This window comes from Heptranchias perlo, chromosome 19 (genome assembly GCF_035084215.1).
Source record: "Heptranchias perlo isolate sHepPer1 chromosome 19, sHepPer1.hap1, whole genome shotgun sequence".
Classification (NCBI taxonomy): Eukaryota; Metazoa; Chordata; class Chondrichthyes; order Hexanchiformes; family Hexanchidae; genus Heptranchias; species Heptranchias perlo.
In genome coordinates this window covers 27,964,503-27,986,058 of record NC_090343.1, presented here as the reverse complement: position 1 = coordinate 27,986,058, position 21,556 = coordinate 27,964,503, and the positions used below count along the sequence as shown (strand labels likewise).

The following is a 21,556-nucleotide window of genomic DNA, read 5'->3' as shown; positions in this document are numbered from 1 at the left end:
GAGAGAGGAGACACACAAGTTATGGTCACATTTTTTTGCCAAATCCAAGACAGGGCAGGATAAGGGACATGACTTTAGTTCTGATATTATCTTTGCTCCTGATGAAAACCTTAACAATGTTTCCACACTGTGAAGCACAGAACAAGAACAGATTTTTGAAGCACAGAAGTTTGTTTGGTGTCCTGTTCACAGGGCCAGGTGGCAGCACTGGACCCAAGTGCTGCAGAGGGTGGAGAAAAGGACCAAACTCTGACTGGGAGCACTCAGCTTCAGGTCAGGGGTCGCCGCCGTTTCCTTCCGGTGTGGTTGTTGTGGCCGGGATGGCGGTGGGAAATGGCTCTCCGAGGCCGTAGGCCGGCTGACCGACCGACCACTTTCCCGTTGTTAATCTGAGTGTGAAGCGATGGCCATGGACGAGACGAGTCTGGAGGCGGCGATCGAGCTGTACAAGGCGCAGCTGCAGCAGGTGGAGATCGCGCTGGGAGCCGAGGCCGAGGCCCAGGCCCAGACTGAGGCCGAGGCCCAGTCCGACCTACTCCAGCTCCGGGCCGACCTGCAGCAGCTGATCGCTCTGACCGAGTCCAGCCTCCTGTCGGTCCGCAAGAGCCAGCTCCTGGAGCAGCTGCACCGAGCGGCCTCCCCGGGGCCCGGGTCTGGCGAAGGAGCTCAGTTGGACGCGGAATACACCGCTTTCCAGGCGGCTCTGAGCGGGCTTGCCGACGGGGAGGCTCCAGAGCAGAACCAGGAGCCGGAGGGGAGCGGGGAGGAGATCGGTGGCACCAAGGTGCGGGCTCCCTACCGCACCGCCTGGGGGCCGCTGCAGTATCACAACGCCATGATCGTGGGCATCGAGAGCGACGAGCCGCCGGAGCCAACGGTCCGTGTCCTTTGGATCCATCCGACCCAGCGCGCCATGAAGCCCTGTCCCTTCTATCTCAGTGGGACCTGCCGCTTCCTGGACTCCTGCAGGTAACTGAAGAAGGCTGAGGGGTGACCTAATGGAGGTCTTTAAAAATTATGAAGGGCTTTGGTAGGGTAAACGTGGAGAAGATGTTTCCACTTGTGGGGGACTGCAAAACTAGGGGCCATAAATATAAGATAGTCATCAATAAGGAAGATAGAAACTTCTTTAGTCGGAGAGTGGTGAGAATATGGAATGCGCGACCACATGGAGTAGTTGAAGCGAATAGCATAGATGCATTTAAGGGGAAGTTAGATAAGTGCACTCGGGAGAAAGGAACAGAATATGTTGATAGGGCGAGATGAAGTAGGGTGGGAGGAGGCTCATGTGTTGCATAAACACCTGCACAGACTGTTGGACCAAATGGCCTGTTTCTGTAAATTCTATGTAATGACAAAAGGTTAAATGGACCTGGTACCTTGAGGATTGTATGGAATCTTACAACACCAGGTTATAGTCCAACAAATTTATTTTAAAATCACAAGCTTTCGGAGATTATCTCCTTCGTCAGATGAATGATTCATTCGTCTGACGAAGGAGACAATCTCCGAAAGCTTGTGATTTTAAAATAAATTTGTTGGACTATAACCTGGTGTTGTAAGATTCCTTACATTTGTCCACCCCAGTCCATCACCGGCATCTCCACATCTTGAGGATTGTGAAAGAGTATCTGGTTGTAAACCCATTCAAATGTGACTTTTTTTAAGTGACCATCAAAATAATATCCTAAAATGAAAACCAAAAATGCTGGAAATAAACAACAGGCCTATCAGCATCTATAAAGAAAGAGACAGGTTGCCATTTTTGGGTTAGACCATTTGTCGGGTATAAAATTTTAAAAATTATGATTGTAACACCTGACGAGTGACATGGCAGGCTTACACTTTACATGGTTAAGTTCCTAGTTGATGGACGATGTTAAACGTATAGTCATGAAAAATCATACACTTCGCATTCTACCTTGAAGCAGGAAATAAAAACAGCCATTGGCAGTCCCTGCTTTGAGCATCTTCCGCCAGCTGAACACTCAACAGCATTGGTGATGGTGAGATCGACTGTGACTGCCCAGGGTTCCAGCTGAAGGAAGTTGCATAGAGTTGACAGGCTTCTTGGAAGACAATTAAGAAAAATGCAGTTGGAAAAATGATTTAACCTTGGAAGAAGTTGAAAGATCTATTAGTTAATTTTATAAAGTGCCTTATGTCAGATATTGCAGGAACTGAATTGGATTTTGCTCCAACGTAACTAGGAATGAAAGACTAATGTTTGCAGCGGTATAAAGAATCTAATCCTTACATTAGCACCTAAACACGATCCCCCTTAAAAAAAAATCAAAATTACAGTCTTTACCTTCCTGCCAAAAATTAGATCCAGAGATGCACATGTATCGCATCAGCGACATCAGTGTAGCAAATACAGCAGGTAACATTTTGCTGATGTCCTGAATGCAACGTGTGCATCTCCGGACCTGATTTTTGGTAAGAAAACAATGGGAAATGAGTTTTGCCTCAAATTCAAGCAGATATTTTTATTTTGTTAAATCAACATCCAAAAAAATCCTGGAATTTATGGGTGGAAATTGGTTAAAAAGTTATCTTAATCCCTAAAAAGAGTACAAATTGTCCTTTTATTTATACAAAGGAAGTGATGTGTTCCAATTGAGCTTTCTGTGTGCACAGGAAATGATGCAACACAACTGTCTTGGTATTGTTTCAAGATGAAAGGCAAAACAATACCAACCCATTCTTTCAATAAATTGGAGTTTTCTCTGAGATTGCCACTCTGCATGGCTGCCTTAGTTGCTGCCTCCTACCTTGTCCTAAACCCTGCCCCGGCTCCTCGCTCACCTTTGTCCCAATCCCTTATCACTCTATAGCTTCTCTCCCGATGCCCCAGCCCCTCGGCGACTCACTTCCGCTTCCTTGACCCAATGCTAATTAACTAGTTTAGAAAGGCATCATTTCCCTTGTCTTCAAAATTGTGGTCAACACCTCCTTCTCAAAGCATGCTACAAATCCCACTGTCCATTCAAACTGCCTCCCCACCTGTAACCTCTCTTTTCTCTTTAAGTAATTTGAACATGTTATTGCCACCAAGTTCCTTGTTCACCTCTTCCACAACTCTCTGTTTGAATCCTTTCAGAAAGGTTTCCCCTTATTCCACCATTCTGCGATTGCCCTGGATATCTTCTGTGATTGCAACTGTGGCATATTATTGCTCCTTAACATCTCCCTGGTATTTGACATGGTCAACCACTCCATCCTCCTGCACCACCACTTCGATGGGATCGTCCATGCGTGTTTCCACTTGCCCCAACATAGACAGGACATCTCCAGAAGTAGCTTCTCCTTCCATCACTGGCAGACCTCACAGTTCCCATTTTGGTCCCTTTTTTTTAAATGTTTCTGCTCAGCAACATTCAGTTTCTATAGGTATGCGATGACACTGTACTCTACCTCTCCACTACCACCCTTGATTCCATGACCATCACCATATTGTAAGAGTATCTGACATTAAGTTGTGGATGAGTCAGAACTTCCTCCAGTTGAGCATTGGGAAGACCAAATTCATTTTAAACTTTGTATCTTGCCCCTGCCTATATCCCGTCACTGACTCCCTCTTCAAGTTGAGCCAGAGTGCAAAACCTTAATGTCCAGTTAAATCCTGAGCTAAGCTCGAACCCCAATCCCTATCCATCATCACTGACTTTCACCTCTGCATATCACCTTCTCTGCCCTAGCCTCACCCTCATTCCCACTGCCACTGAAACCCTTGTCAACGCTTTAATTAACTCCAGATTCAACTTCTCTGAAGCCTTTCTTGTTTGCTTCCTGAGTTTCCTCATACACAAACTCCAACTCATCCAAAACTCTGGAGTCACATCCTTTCTCCTAATCGTGGAATGTTACAGCACAGAAACAGGTCATTGATCATCAAATCTGCACTTTTTTTCTTTACATAATCTAATTCCACTCTCCTGCTCACTTCCCAGCCCCATTAATATTACTTTTTTTCAAACAACTATCCAACTCCGTTTTTGAAAGAATTTATGGACTCGTTTGCGGCAGAGAATTCCAGTTTCTAACCACCCTCTGTATAAAGACATTTTTTTCTAACCTCCCCTTTAATTCTTTGTATTATATTTGTGCCCACTTGTTGACTAATTGCTTCAACATAACCCTCCATAATCTTGAAGACCTTGATCAGATCACATCTTAACCATATCGGCTTTAGTGAAAAAAAACCTAACTTCTCAAGCCTCTCTTCAGCCCTGGTAACATGTTACTGAATCTACGCTTCATCTTTTCCTTCGCTTTTATATCCTACCCATAATTGGATGTCCAAAACTGCACATAGTACTTCAATTGCAGCCTAACTCTCAGCATTACCTCTTTGCTTTGTATTCTACACCTTTAGGTGCAAAACCAAGGATTCTATTTGCCATTTTTTAGGGGCTTATTTACTTCTGCTATCACCTTTAATGGCCTGTGTTTTTAAACACCAAGATTTTTTTTTTTCTACTCCATTTAAAATCTCACGCCCCACTTGCTCCCACTGCTGTCCTTACTGACCTCCATGGGCCTCTATCCTCCAACACATTCAAAATGCTCTTACTCTTTTACAACTCCCTACATGATCTCGCCCCACCTATCTACTGTGATGTCCTCCGATTCCGGGCTCTTGTACATTATTCCCTCTTCCCCCTGCTATACCACTAGCAGCAGAGCTTTTGACCCCCCAGAAACACCGCTCCCTCGCCACCAATTCCATCCCCATCCCTGGCCATTGTCGCAGGTGGAACCAGACTGTTCGCAACTTCGGTGCCTTTTTTGACCCTAACCTGAGCTTCCGACCCCATATCCCCTCCATCACAAAAACCCCTACTTCCACCTATGTAACATTGCCTGTCTCCGCCCCTGCCTCTGCTTATCTGCTGCTGAAACTCTCATCCATGCTTTTGTTACCTCCAGAATCAACTAGTCTGATGCTCTCCTGGCCAGCCTCTCATCTTCCACCCTCCATGAACTGGAGCTCACCCAAAACTCTGCTGCCTGTATCGTAACCTGCACCAAGTCTCGTTCACTCATCACCCCTGTGCTTGCTGACCTACATTGGCTTCCAGTCCACCAATGGCTTAAGTTGAAAATTCTCATCCTCATGTTCAGATCCCTCAATGGCCTCGCCCCTCCCTATCTCTGTAACCCTCTCCAGCTCTACAAACCTCCAAGAACTCTGCATTGCTCCAACTCTGGCCTGTTGTGCATCCCCCAATCCTTTCGCTTCGCGATTGGCAGCTGTGCTTTCAGCCATCTAGCCCCTAAGCTCTGAAATTACCTTTCTAAACCTCACCACCTCTCTCTTCTTTAATATGCTCCTTAAAACTCTTTGACTAAGCTTTTGGTCACCTGTCCTAAAATCTCCTCCTTTGGCTCAGTGTCAATTTTTGTCTGATTATGCTCCAGTGATGCACCTTGGGACGTTTTACTAAGTTACTGGCATGATATAAGTGCAAGTTGTTGACTCAACTGCACTCTCTAAACAACATCGTTTCCTACTTCTCTCCCCTCCATTAAAGGCCTTCTAAAATCTTTTGAACCATGCCTTTGGTCATCTCACCTATAATTTCTTCTGCTCAACATCTATTTCTCTGTTAAATGCAGGGATTTTATAAATGAGATTGTTGCGAGTTTTGTCTAATGTAATAGCAACCTTGCTGTTGTATACAAAATTAATGTACATAATATTTCACTTTATTCACTTGTATGTTATTTTTATTTATGCATTGCTAATTTTTTGAGGTGGGGGGGGGGGAAACTCATGTCAGCCATTGAAAGTGTGTGTGTATAATGATCCAGTACTTGATTATGTCCTGAAGCACATTGCAGGTGCACTCAATTCTGAATTGCTGCAGTACTAGCTTTCAGTCACAAGATGTCCAAAATAAACTCTCTCTAAGTGGAGGAAGTGAGTACTACAAAATGCAGTCTTTGTTTTTCACATGTACACTGGAATTTCTGTGATGTTTTGTGTAAATAAAGAATATTCTGGTTATTGGACATGTAGAATTTCAATCCCTTTCTGCTCTACTAGTCTTTAAGGAAAATGGACAACTTTCAAGACATGTTTTTTATAGCTTAACTGCAGTAGAAATTCCGTTTCCTTTTTAGAAGTTAAAAATGCATTGTAGGTGAAACTGAGCCATACAGACTAGGTAGGTCTCCGTTTTGATTCCCAGTCTGTGCTGGGCATTTGGGCTCAGACAGGGTGGCAGTAAGGGGTGCTAGAGTTGGCCACAAGATCATCCGGGGTTTTCCCTTGCTTCAGTGAATCCTGATGAAAAGTGTGCATATGTGGATGTTGATTGTGATACCCCATATGGTTGACTAGTCTAATGTCACTCACGTGTGAAAAATAGTCATTTGCGTGAGGTACCGGAAGCCCCTGGTGTATGTGAATGAGAAAAAGAGGAGGGAAAATTGGACTAAAAATGTATGATGAAAGACTTATGAAAAATGCGTATTTTAAAAGAAAGTTTACAATGCTGAAAATAATTGTGTCTGACTAGATACTCACATGGAGACGTTGTGGCTGTGTCTGAACTACGGGGGTTTGAAGAATTGGACCTCAGTTCACTTGAGGTGGGGTCGCCCTGTTTAGCTAAGTATGAAGATGAGATTTGGTATGCAGCTAAAATCCTAGGTAAGTACAGTATGTGTAAATTTCCTGACTGATCACACTTAATCTTGCACAATTTAAATGCTGTTAAAACGAAACATGCTAATCACGGTTATGTCTGTGTATATTCTCCTTTGTTAGTACATAGACTGTTGAATCCTAGTGATACTACTTGGTGAGAAAGTGGACTTTAATATATGTTTGGATTAAAGCCTTGATTTGTAGAACAAATTCAACTGTTGCATTTCAAAAAGCCACTATTTTATCTGCTAAAAGTTGGAATGAAAATTACAGTATCGCTGGACTGCAATTAGAGACTTCTAGCATGAGGATGTGCTGAAATTTTCACTGCAGTTATATTATTTAGCAAAATAACTTTAAAAATCTAAATATTTAATGATTTCTCTGACTTTTAGCCCTTTTACCAACAATTATTAAACACAGGGTACGGTAGCATAGTGGTTATGTTACTGGGCTAGTAATCCAGAGGCCTGGACTAAAATCCAGAGTCATGAGTTCAAATCCCGCCACGGCAGCTGGCGAATTTAAATTCAATTAATTAATTAAATTCAATTAAATAAAAATCTGGAATTAAAATACTAGTATCAGTAATGATGGCCATGAAACTACCGGATTGTCGTAAAAACCCATCTGGTTCACTAATATCCTTTAGGGAAGGAAGCCTGCCGCCCTTACCCGGTCTGGCCTATATGTGACTCCAGACCCACAGCAATGTGGTTGATTCTTAATTGCCCTCTGAAATGGCCTAGCAAGCCACTCAGTTGTAAAATCTCGCTACGAAAAGTCATAATAAGAATAAAACCAGACGGACCACCCGGCATCGGACCAATAGGCACCAGACACGACAACGGCAAAACGCCAAGCCCAGTCGACCCTGCAAGGTCCTCCTTACTAACATCTGGGGACTTGTGCCAAAATTGGGAGAGCTGTCCCACAGACTAGTCAAGCAACAGCCTGACATAGCCATACTCACAGAATCATATCTTTCAGCCAACGTCCCAGACTCTTCCATCACCATCCCTGGGTATGTCCTGTCCCACCGGCAGGACAGACCCACCAGAGGTGGCGGTACAGTGATATACAGTCAGGAGGGAGTGGCCCTGGGAGTCCTCAACATTGACTCTGGACCCCTTGAAATCTCATGGCATCAGGTCAAACATGGGCAAGGAAACCTCCTGCTGATTACCACCTACCGTCCTCCCTCAGCTGATGAATCAGTCCTCCTCCATGTTGAACACCACTTGGAGGAAGCACTGAGGGTAGCAAGGACACAAAATGTACTCTGGGTGGGGGACTTCAATGTCCATCACCAAGAGTGGCTCGGTAGCACCAGTACTGACCGAGCTGGCCGAGTCCTGAAGGACATAGCTGCTAGACTGGGCCTGCGGCAGGTGGTGAGCGAACCAACACGAGGGAAAAACTTACTTGACCTCGTCCTCACCAATCTACCTGTCGCAAATGACAGTATTGGTAGGAGTGACCACCGCACAGTCCTCGTGGAGATGAAATCCCGTCTTCGCACTGAGGACACCATCCAACGTGTTGTGTGACACTACCACCGTGCTAAATGGGATAGATTCAGAACAGATCTAGCAGCTCAAAACTGGGCATCCATGAGGCACTGTGGGCCATCAGCAGCAGCAGAATTGTATTCCAGCACAATCTGTAACCTCATGGCCCGGCATATTCCTCACTCTACCATTACCAACAAGCCAGGGGATCAACCCTGGTTCAATGAGGAGTGTAGAAGAGCATGCCAGGAGCAGCACCAGGCGTACCTAAAAATGAGGTGCCAACCTGGTGAAGCTACAACTCAGGACTACATGCATGCTAAACAGTGGAAGCAACATGCTATAGACAGAGCTAAGCGATTCCACAACCAACGGATCAGATCAAAGCTCTGCAGTCCTGCCACATCCAGTCGTGAATGGTGGTGGACAATTAAACAACTAACGGGAGGAGGAGGCTTTGCAAACATCCCCATTCTCAATGATGGCGGAGTCCAGCACGTGAGTGCAAAAGACAAGGCTGAAGCGTTTGCAACCATCTTCAGCCAGAAGTGCCGAGCGGATAATCCATCTCAGCCTCCTCCCGATATCCCCACCATCACGGAAGCCAGTCTTCGGCCAATTCGATTCACTCCACGTGACATCAAGAAACGGCTGAGTGCACTGGATCCCAGCTGAAGTCTTGTGCTCCAGAACTAGCTGCGCCTCTAGCCAAGCTGTTCCAGTACAGCTACAACACTGGCATCCACCCGACAATGTGGAAAATTGCCCAGGTATGTCCTGTCCACAAAAAGCAGGACAAATCCAATCCGGCCAATTACCGCCCCATCAGTCTACTCTCAATCATCAGCAAAGTGATGGAAGGTGTCGTCGACAGTGCTATCAAGCGGCACTTGCTCACCAATAACCTGCTCACCGATGCTCAGTTTGGGTTCCGCCAGGACCACTCGGCTCCAGACCTCATTACAACCTTGGTCCAAACATGGACAAAAGAGCTGAATTCCAGAGGTGAGGTGAGAGTGACTGCCCTTGACATCAAGGCAGCATTTGACCGAGTGTGGCACCAAGGAGCCCTAGTAAAATTGAAGTCAATGGGAATCAGGGGGAAAACTCTCCAGTGGCTGGAGTCATACCTAGCACAAAGGAAGATGGTAGTGGTTGTTGGAGGCCAAGCATCTCAGCCCCAGGGCATTGCTGCAGGAGTTCCTCAGGGCAGTGTCCTAGGCCCAACCATCTTCAGCTGCTTCATCAATGACCTTCCCTCCATCATAAGGTCAGAAATGGGGATGTTCGCTGATGACTGCACAGTGTTCCGTTCCATTCGCAACCCCTCAGATAATGAAGCAGTCCGAGCCCGCATGCAGCAAGACCTGGACAACATCCAGGCTTGGGCTGATAAGTGGCAAGTAACATTCGCGCCAGATAAGTGCCAGGCAATGACCATCTCCAACAAGAGAGAGTCTAACCACCTCCCCTTGACATTCAACGGCATTACCATCGCCGAATCCCCCACCATCAACATCCTGGGGGTCACCATTGACCAGAAACTTAACTGGACCAGCCATATAAATACTGTGGCTACGAGAGCAGGTCAGAGGCTGGGTATTCTGCGGCGAGTGACTCACCTCCTGACTCCCCAAAGCCTTTCCACCATCTACAAGGCACAAGTCAGGAGTGTGATGGAATACTCTCCACTTGCCTGGATGAGTGCAGCTCCAACAACACTCAAGAAGCTCGACACCATCCAAGATAAAGCAGCCCGCTTGATTGGCACCCCATCCACCACCCTAAACATTCACTCCCTTCACCACCGGCGCACTGTGGCTGCAGTGTGCACCATCCACAGGATGCACTGCAGCAACTCGCCAAGGCTTCTTCGACAGCACCTCCCAAACCCGCGACCTCTACCACCTAGAAGGACAAGGGCAGCAGGCGCATGGGAACAACACCACCTGCACGTTCCCCTCCAAGTCACACACCATCCCGACTTGGAAATATATCGCCGTTCCTTCATTATCGCTGGGTCAAAATCCTGGAACTCCCTTCCTAACAGCACTGTGGGAGAACCGTCACCACACGGACTGCAGCGGTTCAAGAAGGCGGCTCACCACCACCTTCTCAAGGGCAATTAGGGATGGGCAATAAATGCCGGCCTTGCCAGCGACGCCCACATCCCGTGAACGAATAAAAAAAAATGTATGTATTTATTAATGGTGATTTTAATTCCTTTTTATGTGTTTTGAAATGGCATTGCCATCTTTCAGTAATGTTGTGATATCTTTTACCATAAATTGCACTACTGTAAACTAAACTCTTCTGAGTTTGGAACAGAGTAAAGAGAACTTTACAATATGGTTGGCTGTAATATCTGATCTGCAAGTGTATCTGGGTGTAAAAAAAAGTTTGTCCTGCTCCCTGTCCTAAATCCCTTACATTTAATCTTATAAATATGTCCCCTTATTCTAAACTTCTCAATCACTGGAAACTGTCTTTTTCTATCTACTGTTTCATCCCTTCATAATCTCTATCTATTAACCCCTTAATCTCCTCTGTTCTAATGAAAACAGACACAATTTTTCCAAGTTTTCCTTTGTATTTAGGATGATGCTGGTATAAAGAAATATAATGAATCTGTGCCTCTATTGCATCAACTTCTTCCTACAGTGTGGAGCCCAAAACTTCACACAGTACTCCAACTGTGGTCTTGTTAAAGTTTTATATCGATTCACCATTACATCATGACTTTTATTTTCAATACCTCTTGCCTTAAACCATGTCTTGCTTTTTTATGGCCTATCAACCTTGGTTTTCAAAAAGCACTTGACAGGGTACCACATCTGCTGCATTAGTTATGACTTTCACAGTGGTTAGTAAGTAAATATCCCTTTCTGGCCCTACACTCCCATTAATTAGGCCGGCACATTGTGTTTTTTAGTAGTGAGTGGGGGAATCTCAAGCAGCTTGGCTATCCTAGCACATATTGTTTTGCGCTGCAGTAAAATATAATATAATAAATCATAAAGTGGATTATAAAATGAATATCTTGGAATACCTTAAGTTCTGGTCATTGCTTTAAGTGAGTTGAATTTATAGTATATATAAAACTTGCATAGGGCCTCATGCATTTATATCAATGTTTACAGTGCAATTTTGGTATGTCAACTTTTCACTATTTAGTTGTTGGTTCTGGTCACTAGGTGGTATCTGGAGTGAGTTTCTGAACTCTGCCATTTTATTCTTTTTAAAATTTTTAGACATTGAAGGTAAGTTTGAAGCTTGTAACTTTTTAAATACATAAATTTAAATATAAATATGAAAAGTCACCATCCCCACTTACATCTCTGCTGTTTCTTTTATACTCAAAGCCTGTTCCTGTGCTTTTTTTTGGAACCCCCTTTATAGAAAATTTAAAAAATTATCTTTTTCTCTCTTTCCACCCCCCACCCCTGCCCTGGCCATTCTTGACCTGAGACTGTGGCCCCATTTCCAGCTTTGCAAAACAACTACTCTTTAATCCTGGATTATAGCTGCACTCCCAGCTGTAGAGAATATTAAAATGTGGGTTGCTGCTCTGCCCCCTTTTACCTCGGGGCTTCTGGCTTTGTGTAAAATGAATTTGAAAAATTTGGCTTAACAGAGATTGGGTGAGTGGTAAGATAGCATGGGGGAAAAAGAGATGGACCAGGTCTCAAAGATCAGGTGAGGAGAGGATTCACCATGAGTAACTCTATGGGCAAAATACTAGTAATTTTAGAAAAGTTCATATTCATGAAACTTGGCTAATGCACGGAAATGGTTTGTGTTTTTCAGACATTGACGATGGTTATTTTACAGTAAAATTTGATTCCTTGCTTCAGAAGGAAATTGTAGTGGAGGGGGATGGGATTATGCCAGTACCTCGGATTGACGAGTCTTCCTCCTCCTCTAGCTCTGAGGATGAGGGGCAGCTTGGTTATGCAAAACGTAAGAACTATAAAATAGGTTACAGCTGTTGTTTTCTTTAGCAAATCTAGTCACAGTTTTATCCTGGAATTTAACAATTAACATTTTCTTCACAACTAATTAGGTATTTTTTGTGTGATTTTAGTTGGAGAATATTGCCAATAAAAAAAAGTGTTCTAATCTATTTATTAGGTAATACATGTAAAATAAGAGATGATGTTTGGTGAGCTATTGTAAAATATCTTTGCTTAGAACATTATCAAATCGTAATTCTGTGGCCTCAGTCATGGTATAAAACATCTTGGGATATTTGTTCAGGCCCTATCTTTGACCAGAGTAGGGCATGTATTCTCGAGTTCCAGACAAAGGTAATCTCCAGTGCTCAAGGCCGATTTTATTCTCCATTTATTTATGAAGCCACCAACCCTTGATGAATACATTTCTGAGCTCTACTTGTTCTTTCCTTTCTCTGCCATACAGAACTCTCGAGTGTGGGAAACTATGGGCTAGTTCTACTTTTGTATACACAAATGCACTATGCCAACAGACTGCTGTCTCTATCAATACATTTTTGTTTATCAAGAACTCACAATTGAGTAAACAAATTGTGTCAGAAGTAAATATGTTGGCTTGTGAGTTATGATGTCAGCCATCTACATTCAAAAAGCCATATTGTGGGGATCCTCTAGGTCCCATATACACTATAGGAACTTGGATGAAGTGAGACGTCTTCACTAATGGCACACTGTTCATTTTGCATTCAAGATTGTTAGAAAATGTTTGTGAATTGAAATCTTGACTATAAGTAACTTTCATTGATTGCTCAAACCAGCCAGCATGGGTGTGATATAACAATACAGATACATGGAGCCAGTCCTTAAGATACTGAGATGTGCACTTATTGAAATTATGTACTAAAATGTATCTGAGGAAGTTAGCTAGGAAATTTACATACATTCACCGAATGAGGTGGGCATTCAATATGAAGAGATACCGGTGTAGATTTTCACGTTCGCCGCCCGGGCGGTGATCTGGAGAACAACCCACAGGTTTTCATTGAAATCGATGAAATGAAAATCATAGACCACTTGGCCTGTTTCTGTGCTGTAAGTTCTCTGTAATGTAAATAAGACAAGTTCTAATACGGACAGGAGATCACTCCGCCGGATCACCACCCAGGCAGTGAACACAAAAATCGACTCCACCGAGTCCATATTTAACAAAGACATTCTCTAATTTGTCATTTTAATGTATCCAAATATTGAATTATTTGGGTAAATTGATTTTCATCAACTAATACACAACTACTTTACCTATATATGTGAATTGGTGTATAGTCTGTGTAGCTTGTTTAAGATATATACAAAATAAAAATTGCCCTAAACATAAACAATATGGTTGATTTTAAGAATAGTCCTCATCCTTGTCTCCCCAACATAATAATTTCAAAATCCTTGTCTTGAAATCCCTTCACAGCCTTGCCCCCCATCACCTCTGCAAACTCCTGCAGCCTAACATCCCAGCACCCATTTTCTGCTTTTGCTATTCTGGTCTACCATGCTTCCCTTGCCTTCTTGCTGTCTACCACCGTGCTTTCAGGCACCATGTCCCAGCACTCTGGGACTCTCTTCCTAAATTTCACCGTCAGAAGCCCAGTCAAAACATACCACTTTGGCTATGCTTTCAGTCACCTCCCCTAACTTTTCTCCTGTTTCCTGCTTGACACCCACACTTCCTCCTGTCAAACACCTTGGGACATTTTGTTATGTATATGAATGTAAGTTATTTTAATGTTCAAACATCTTGAAGTCATAAACTGAATTTTTAAAAACCAAAATGGTATTCTGTTTTTTTTAATAACTTTTCCCACTCCATTATCTTGTTTCACAGTTTTGGATGAAAATTCTGCGGAGAAAGGAGATTGGACTCCAGCTTGCAGCTCGACATTTGCTGGTTGGGAAGCTCACACTCGGGGCATGGGATCCAAACTAATGGTTAAAATGGGTTACGAATTTGGAAAAGGTAAGACTGCAAGAACTTACCATGCTGCATTACTGTCCAAGTGTCACCTTTTAGTAGATAAGTACCATGTGTTTAATGCCTTTGCTGAGATCCGAAAATAACACTGACTCAAGCAATTGTTTCCTAGTATACGCAATAACCAAACTAAATTATTCAGCTTTATGTATTAAATGTAATGTCAGTTATATCATATTGCATCAATTTAATGGATGCATTGACATGCAACAGATGATGCTATATAAATTCAGGAAAGGTAAAGGATAGTTTCTTTTATAAATTCCACCCAAACAGCCATGTTCATTTTTGGGGAGATGAGAGACAGAGTTTTAGTTGTCACAGGCAGTATGCAGCTTCCCAAATTGAACCACTTACTGTTTTCTGCATCTCTAACCTTGACTTTCCATATGGGTGTGGTCTTGAGAACAGGTTATGCAATACTAATGAAGAAAACATTGTTTTTTTTAAACCAAAAATTGTTTGTTTACTTTTTAAAATTTACATTCATAATCTACTTCATTTGAAAGAGAATGACTTGTAACTGCTGCGGCGGGGGGTGATGTTTCTTTTAGGTTTGGGGAAGAATGCTGAAGGTCGAGTGGAGCCTGTACAAGCAGTGGTTTTACCACCAGGGAAGTCCCTAGATCAATGTGCTGAAATCCTGCAAAAGAAGCGAGAAGGAAAACTGAGCCACCTCCACAAAAAGAAGCACAAGAGGAAAGGCGAAGGTGGTTCACATGTTGTTAAAGAGCGAAAACCTCGCCAGACTGTATTTGACTTTTTGAATGACAAACTTCAAAGTACTGGACAGACTAGCAGTTCACCAGTTCAAACTGCATTCCCTATGGGGGAGAAAAACAGCAAAGAACGTTACCGGGGGAGTAAAAGCATGAAGAAAACTCTAAATATCCAGCTTTTTCAGATAATGGAAAAAATTGAGCATACTGAAAAGGACATTGCAAAAATTATGGAGGCACTTGGAAGAAATGTTGGAAGGTATCTTATCTACTGCTCTGTTTGCAATTTAGAGCTTAATCAATTCAGTTAGATGGGTCTATCTATTCTAGTTTACGTTGTATTGTTTATGATGGTAGATGCTCACCGTAAAACTCATTGAAAGTGACCAAAGACATCCTATTTGGTTCCCATTAGAAAATCCACACTTACACCCCTCATTCCATCCCTTTCTTAGCTGCTCAATATGTAATCTGGGGGGAACCAGGAATAATTTTCACCTTCACTGGACATTAATCTGGCAGTGGTTCACCCGCCCACTGTAAAACCTAGCCAATTTTCATTTCCATTGAAATCGGGCAGGTTCTATAATGAGCGCGCAGATTACTGCCCAAGAGGTAACGGTGAAAATTGCCTCCTCATATCCTGTTTAATTCTTGGCTGAGCTTCAAAATCCCACATTTGGACCAAGACTTCCTGCTTCAATCTCCTGTCGGATGCTCATCCCTATTTCTACCTTGCTGATGCTGCCATCCGGCCACGTCTTCGTTACCCCCAGGCTGAACTTTTCCAACACCCTCTTCACTAACTTCCCCAATTCCTCTGTTAACCCTGTTCACCTATCATTCCCATCTACGCTGACCTCTGCTGGCTTCCCATTCCCCATTGTACTGATTTCAAAATCCTTGTCTCATATCCTTCTGACTTGCACTACCCTACCTCTGTAACCTCCTCTAGTCTTGCACACCAGCTCGCAGCCTACACTCCTCCAACTTGGATTTGCTATTCTTCTTTCTCTCCCCTCTCTCACACACACATACACACACTGAGTGCATATTGCATCTTTTTATATGTTGGTAATTTCTTAATACACATATAAAGCAGAATTGTTTAGTTTTTTGTTGGGACTTGTAGGTGTCTACATAGATTTTGTTTTGTTAAATTACTGCAGATTAATATTTTTAAAGGGAGGGCAAAAGCTATGTTAAGTGGTTTATCCGCTGTAGAGTCCTAGAGTGTCCATTGGGGGACTTGTATAGTAAAGTAACATTCAGTGCTCAGTAGAGTAAGGGTTAAGATTTAACTCCGTCGCTGAGGAGTATCGACAGGTATGTCTCCACAACATCACTTAGTCACCTATGTTTCAGTTTTGTTTACTGGTTTATTACAGAGACAAAGCAGTAACTTCCCATCTGGAAGAGAAGTTGTCTAATGCAAAGAAGCAATTGTCCTATTTAAAGACTCAGGAAGCCGGGGCCCAGCGAGAGCAAAAGAAAGCAGACACGCACAAGAAGATGACCAAATTCTGATTTTAAATAATTCGTTGCTCTTTGTCCTTGTTTTGAAATGTACCAATTTGTGCAGCATTTCTTTTCTGTATGATACATCCAATGCAATTAACATAATATGGTTCTTGTATTTTGTGTTACTTGGTATGTGTCCTTTTGAATGTTTTGCATTTCAGTGCAGAGAACTAATAGTGAAAATCATTTGTGTTATTCAATGAGGCTTGATGTACAGCACCCAGAAATGATCATAATTGCTTTAGTAACTTTTTAAAAACTGAAAACAGTAACATTGTTTATGTCAGTGTTGTAAATTCTATACTGTTAGTTATATAAAATTATTTCCTCCCATGACTTTTCTTCAGTACTTAAAAGGAACCACTCTGTTAAACTCAAGATAGCTTTTAACTTTTTTGATACTATTCATAACATGATAGAATTCCTCATTAAGATGGAGAGTGACATAACGTGATAGAATTCCTCATTAAGATGGATAGTGAAGTAGTTGAATCCAAAACTAGGGTCCTGAATCTAAATAAAGGAAATTATGAAAGTATGAGGTGCGAGTTGGCTATGATAGATTGGGGAACTTTACTAAAAGGAATGATGGTGGATAGGCAATGGCTAATATTTAAAGAACGTGTGCAGGAATTACGACAATTATTCATTCCTGTCAAAAATAAAACAGGAAAGGTGGCTCAACTGTGCCTTACAAAAGAAATTAGGGATAGTATTAGATCCAAAGAGGAGACATATAAAATTGCCAGAAAAAGCGGCAAGCCTGAGGAATGGGAGCAGTTTAGAATTCAGCAAAAACGGATCAAGCGATTGATGAAGAGGGGAAAAATAGAGTATGAGAGTAAACTTGCAGGGAACATAAAAACTGACTGTAAAAGCTTAGATTAGTGAAGATAAATGTAGGTCCCTTACAGTCAGAAATGGGGGCAATTATAATGGGGAACAAAGAAATGGCAGAACAATTAAACACATACTTTGTGTCTTCCTTTGTGAAGACAGAACCAAATAACCTACCAGAACTGTTAGGGAACCAAGGGTCTAGTGAGAGGGAGGAACTGAAGGAAACCAGTATTAGTAAAAAAAAAACAGTGCTAGGGAAATTAATGGGGCTAAAGGCTGACAAATCCCCTGATAATCTACATCCAGCGTACTAAAGGAAGTGGCCGTGGAAATAGTGGATGCATTGGTGATCACCTTCCAAAATTCTATAGACTCTAGAATAGTTCCTACAGATTGGAGAGTGCCAAATGTAACCCCACTATTTAAAAAAGGAGGGAGAGAAAAAACAGGGAATTACAGACAGTTAGCCTACCACGAGTAGTGGGGAAAATGCTAGAGTCTATTATAAAAGATGTGATAACAGAAAACTTGGAGGGCATTAATGGGATTGGACAAAGTCAGCATGAAAGGGAACTCATGCTTAACAAATCTACTGGAGTTTTTTGAGGATGTAACTAGTAGAATAGATAGGGGAGAACCAGTGGATGTGGTGTATTGTATTTTCAGAAGGCATTTGATAAGGTCCCACACAAGAGGTTAGTGTGGAAAATTAAAGCACATGGCATTGGGGGGAATATACTGGCATGGATTGAGAATTGGTTGACAGACAGGAAACAGAGAGTAGGAATAAATGGGTCTTTTTCCGGGTGGCAGGCAGTGACTAGTGCGGTTCCGCAGGGATCAGTGCTTGGGCCCCAGCTTTTCACAATATATATCAATGATTTGGATGAGGGAACTAAATGTAACATTTCCAAGTTTGCAGATGACACAAAGCTGGAGTGGAATGTAAGCTATGAGGAGGATGCAAAGAGGCTCCAATGTGATTTAGACAAGTTGGGTGAGTGGGCAAGAACATGGCAGATGCAGTATAACGTGGATAAATGTAAGGTTATCCACTTTGGTTATAAAAACAGAAAGACAGATTATTATCTGAATGGTGATAGATTGGGAAAAGGGGAGGTGCAACAAGACCTGGGTGTCCTTGTACACCAGTCGCTGAAAGCGAGCATTCAGGTGCAGCAAGCAGTTAGGAAGGCAAATAGAATGTTGGCCTTCATTGCAAGAAGATTTGAGTACAGGAGCAGGGATGTCTTACTGCAGTTATACAGGGCCTTGGTGAGACCACATCTGGAGTATTGTGTGCAGTTTTGGTCTCCTTATCTGAGGAAGGATGTGCTTGCCATGGAAGGAGTGCAATGAAGGTTTACCAGACTGATTCCTGGGAAGGCAGGACTGACTTATGAGGAGAGATTGGGTTGACTAGGCCTATATTCACTTGAGTTTAGAAGAATGAGAGGTGATCTCATTGAAACATGTAAAATTCTAACAGGACTAGACAGACTAGATGCAGGGAGGATGTTCCCGATGACTGGGGAGTCCAGAAACAGGGGGCACAGTCTCAGGATACGGGGTATGCCATTTAGAACCGAGATGAGGAGACATTTCTTCATTCAGGGTGGTGAACCTGTGGAATTCTCTACCACAGAAGGCAGTGGAGGCCAAGTCATTAGATGTATTCAAGAAGGAGATAGATATATTTCTTAATGCTAAAGGGATCAAGGGATATGGGGAAAAAGCGGGAATAGCGTACTGAGTTAGATGATCAGCCATGATCATTTTGAATGGCGGAGAAGGGCCGAATGGCCTACTCTTGGTCCTATTTTCTATGTTTCTGTTTCTACTCAGCTTATAAGCGGCTTCCATGCAAAATTTTCCTTTTTTGACATGGGAGTTTTTCTGCCACTACATGTGGACCTGCCTGAAAACTCACTTGCACTGATCTGTCAAAGATCACCTCAATAAAAGAACATTTGACGTTGGGATTCAAACCCAGGTATTCAACACTTTGCCATTTGAGGTACTAGACTCCAACCTTCACTTCCACTTATGCGTAAAAATATATTCTGCTGGAACCCTGCAGCTGTTTTGTATCTCAAAAGAGATCTTGTTTAATCCTGAGATCGTTTGATAAAGTACTCAGTCACAGATGGTAGAGCAGAGAGGGAATCAAGAGTCAAAAGAATTGAGGATGTGAGAGCTGGAGGATTTTGCAGAGGTGTAGGTGAGACAAGGTCATGGAGAAATTTGTTAATGATGATTTTGAAATTATGGTGTTTAGTGGGAGCAACAGCAGTGGAGGGTGGCAAGTACGGGGCAATAGGTGAGTGGGACTTTGTGTGGGTAATGGCGTTTACGTAAGGAGGAGGTTGTTGAAGAGAGTTTGAGAAATCAAGCATGCTGGTAACTGGTATAAATAAATAGTTTAGTGCCATTGGAGTTGATGTATGGACAGAAGTGGGTGATGATACACAGGTGCTTCAAATGTCTTCTGCTAAACAGGATTTAAGAACATAAGAAATAGGAGCAGGAGTAGACCATATGGCTCCTCGATCCTGCTCTACCATTCAATAAGATCATGGCTGATCTACCTCAACTCCACTTTCCCGCCCTATCCCCATATCCCTTGATTCCCTTAGTGTCCAAAAATCTATTGATCTCAATCTTGAATATACTCAATGACTGAGCATCCACAGCTCCCTGGGGTACAGAATTCCAAAGATTCAAAACCCTCCGATTGAAGAAATTTTTCCTCATCTCGGTTCTAAATGGCTGACCCCTTATCTTGAAACTATGACTTCTAGTTCTAGACTCTCCGGCCAGGGGAAACTGTCTCTCAGTATCTACCCTGTCAAGAATTTTATACATTTCAATGAGATCACCTCTCATTCTAAACTTGAGAATATAGGCCCATTCTACTCAATCTTTCCTCATAGGACAACCCTCTCATCCCAGGAATTAATCTAGTGAACCTTCATTGCGCCCCCTCTAAGGCACGTATATCCTGCCTTGGGTAAGGAGACCAAAACTGTACACTACTCCAGGTGTGGTCTCACCAGAGCCCCGTATAATAGCAGCAAGCCTTTCTTGCTCTTGTACTCCAACCCCTATGCAATAAAGGCTAACATACCATTTGCCTTCCTAACTGCTTGCTGAACCTGCATGTTAATGTTCTGTGATTCGTGTACAAGGACACCCAAATCCCTCTGAATACCAACATTGCTTAGTCTCTAATCTTTTAAAAAATATTTTGCTTTTCTATTCTTCCTACCAAAGTGGATAATTTCACATTTTGCCACAATATACTCCATCTCGCCCACTCACTTAACCTGTCAATATCCCTTTGCGTCCTCCTCACAGCTTACTTTCCCACCTGGCTTTGTACCGTCAGCAAACTTGGATACATTACACTCGGTCCCCTCATCTAATTCATTAATATATATTGTGAACAGCTGAGGCCCAAGCACTGATCCCTGTGACACCCCACTAGTTACAACGTGCCAACCTGAAAATGACCCGTTTATTCCTACTCTTTTTTGTCCATTAACCAATCCTCATGAGCCCTAATCTTATGTAACAATCTCTTGTATGGCACCTTATCGAATGCCTTTTGGAAATCCAAATATACCGCATCCACTGATTTCCCCCTTATCTCCCCTGCTAGTTACACCCTCAAAAAACGAACAGATTTGTCAAACACGACTTTTCTTTCATAAAACCGTGTTGACTCTGCCTAATCATATTATGATTTCCTAAGTGCTCTGTCACTATGTCCTTAATAACAGATTCTAGCATTTTCTCTACTACTGATGTTTGGCTAACTGGCTTATAGTTCCCTGTTTTTGCTCTCCTTTCTTAAATGGCTGTGTTACATTTGCTACCTTCCAATCCATGCAGACCATTCTAGAATTAAGGAAATCTTGGAAAATCAAAACCAATGCATCCACTATCTCTGCAGCCACATCTTTTAAAACCCTAGGATGTAGGCCATCAGGTCCAGGGGATTTGACTGCTTTTAGTCCATTAATTTCTCCAGTACTTTGTACTAATATTAATTACTTTAAGTTCTTCACTCTCATTAGACGCTTGGTTCCCCACTATTTCCGGTATGTTTTTTGTATCTTCTACTGTGACGACAGATACAAGATATTTGTTTAACTTCTCTGTCATTTCCTTGCTCCCCATTATAATTTCTCCTGTCTATACCTCTACGGGACCCAAATTCACTTTTGCTAATCTTTTCCTTTTTACGTACTTGTAGAAGCTCTTGCAATCTGTTTTTATATTTCTTGCTATCACATTCAATTTTCTCCCTCTTTATCAATTTCTTGATC

The 21,556-nt window shown here is 42.6% G+C and overlaps 1 protein-coding gene across 2 annotated transcripts; it reads left to right on the top strand.

Annotated features, from left to right (window-relative positions):
• The first annotated feature begins 262 nt into the window (after positions 1–262).
• zgpat (zinc finger, CCCH-type with G patch domain) lies at positions 263–16,923 on the top strand. Of its 2 annotated transcripts, XM_068000551.1 has the most exons (6): positions 264–969; positions 6,528–6,661; positions 11,977–12,129; positions 13,999–14,130; positions 14,700–15,123; positions 16,253–16,923. In XM_068000551.1, exons 1-6 carry the CDS (start codon positions 404–406, stop codon positions 16,389–16,391), a joined length of 1,548 nt encoding a protein of 515 aa, XP_067856652.1. In that variant the 5' UTR covers positions 264–403; the 3' UTR covers positions 16,392–16,923. The 2 variants fall into 2 exon arrangements, with proteins under 2 accessions (XP_067856653.1, XP_067856652.1); XM_068000552.1 differs by lacking the exon at positions 11,977–12,129 and having other exon boundaries at positions 263–969.
• The last annotated feature ends 4,633 nt before the right edge of the window (positions 16,924–21,556 follow it).

Coding starts and splice junctions, on each gene's coding strand:
- zgpat (XM_068000551.1), top strand. CDS start 404: ATGGCCATGGACGAGACGAGTCTGGAGGCGGCGATCGAGCTGTACAAG. Junction 970..6,527: donor CGCTTCCTGGACTCCTGCAG/GTAACTGAAGAA, acceptor GTGTCTGACTAG/ATACTCACATGGAGACGTTG. Junction 6,662..11,976: donor GTATGCAGCTAAAATCCTAG/GTAAGTACAGTA, acceptor TGTGTTTTTCAG/ACATTGACGATGGTTATTTT.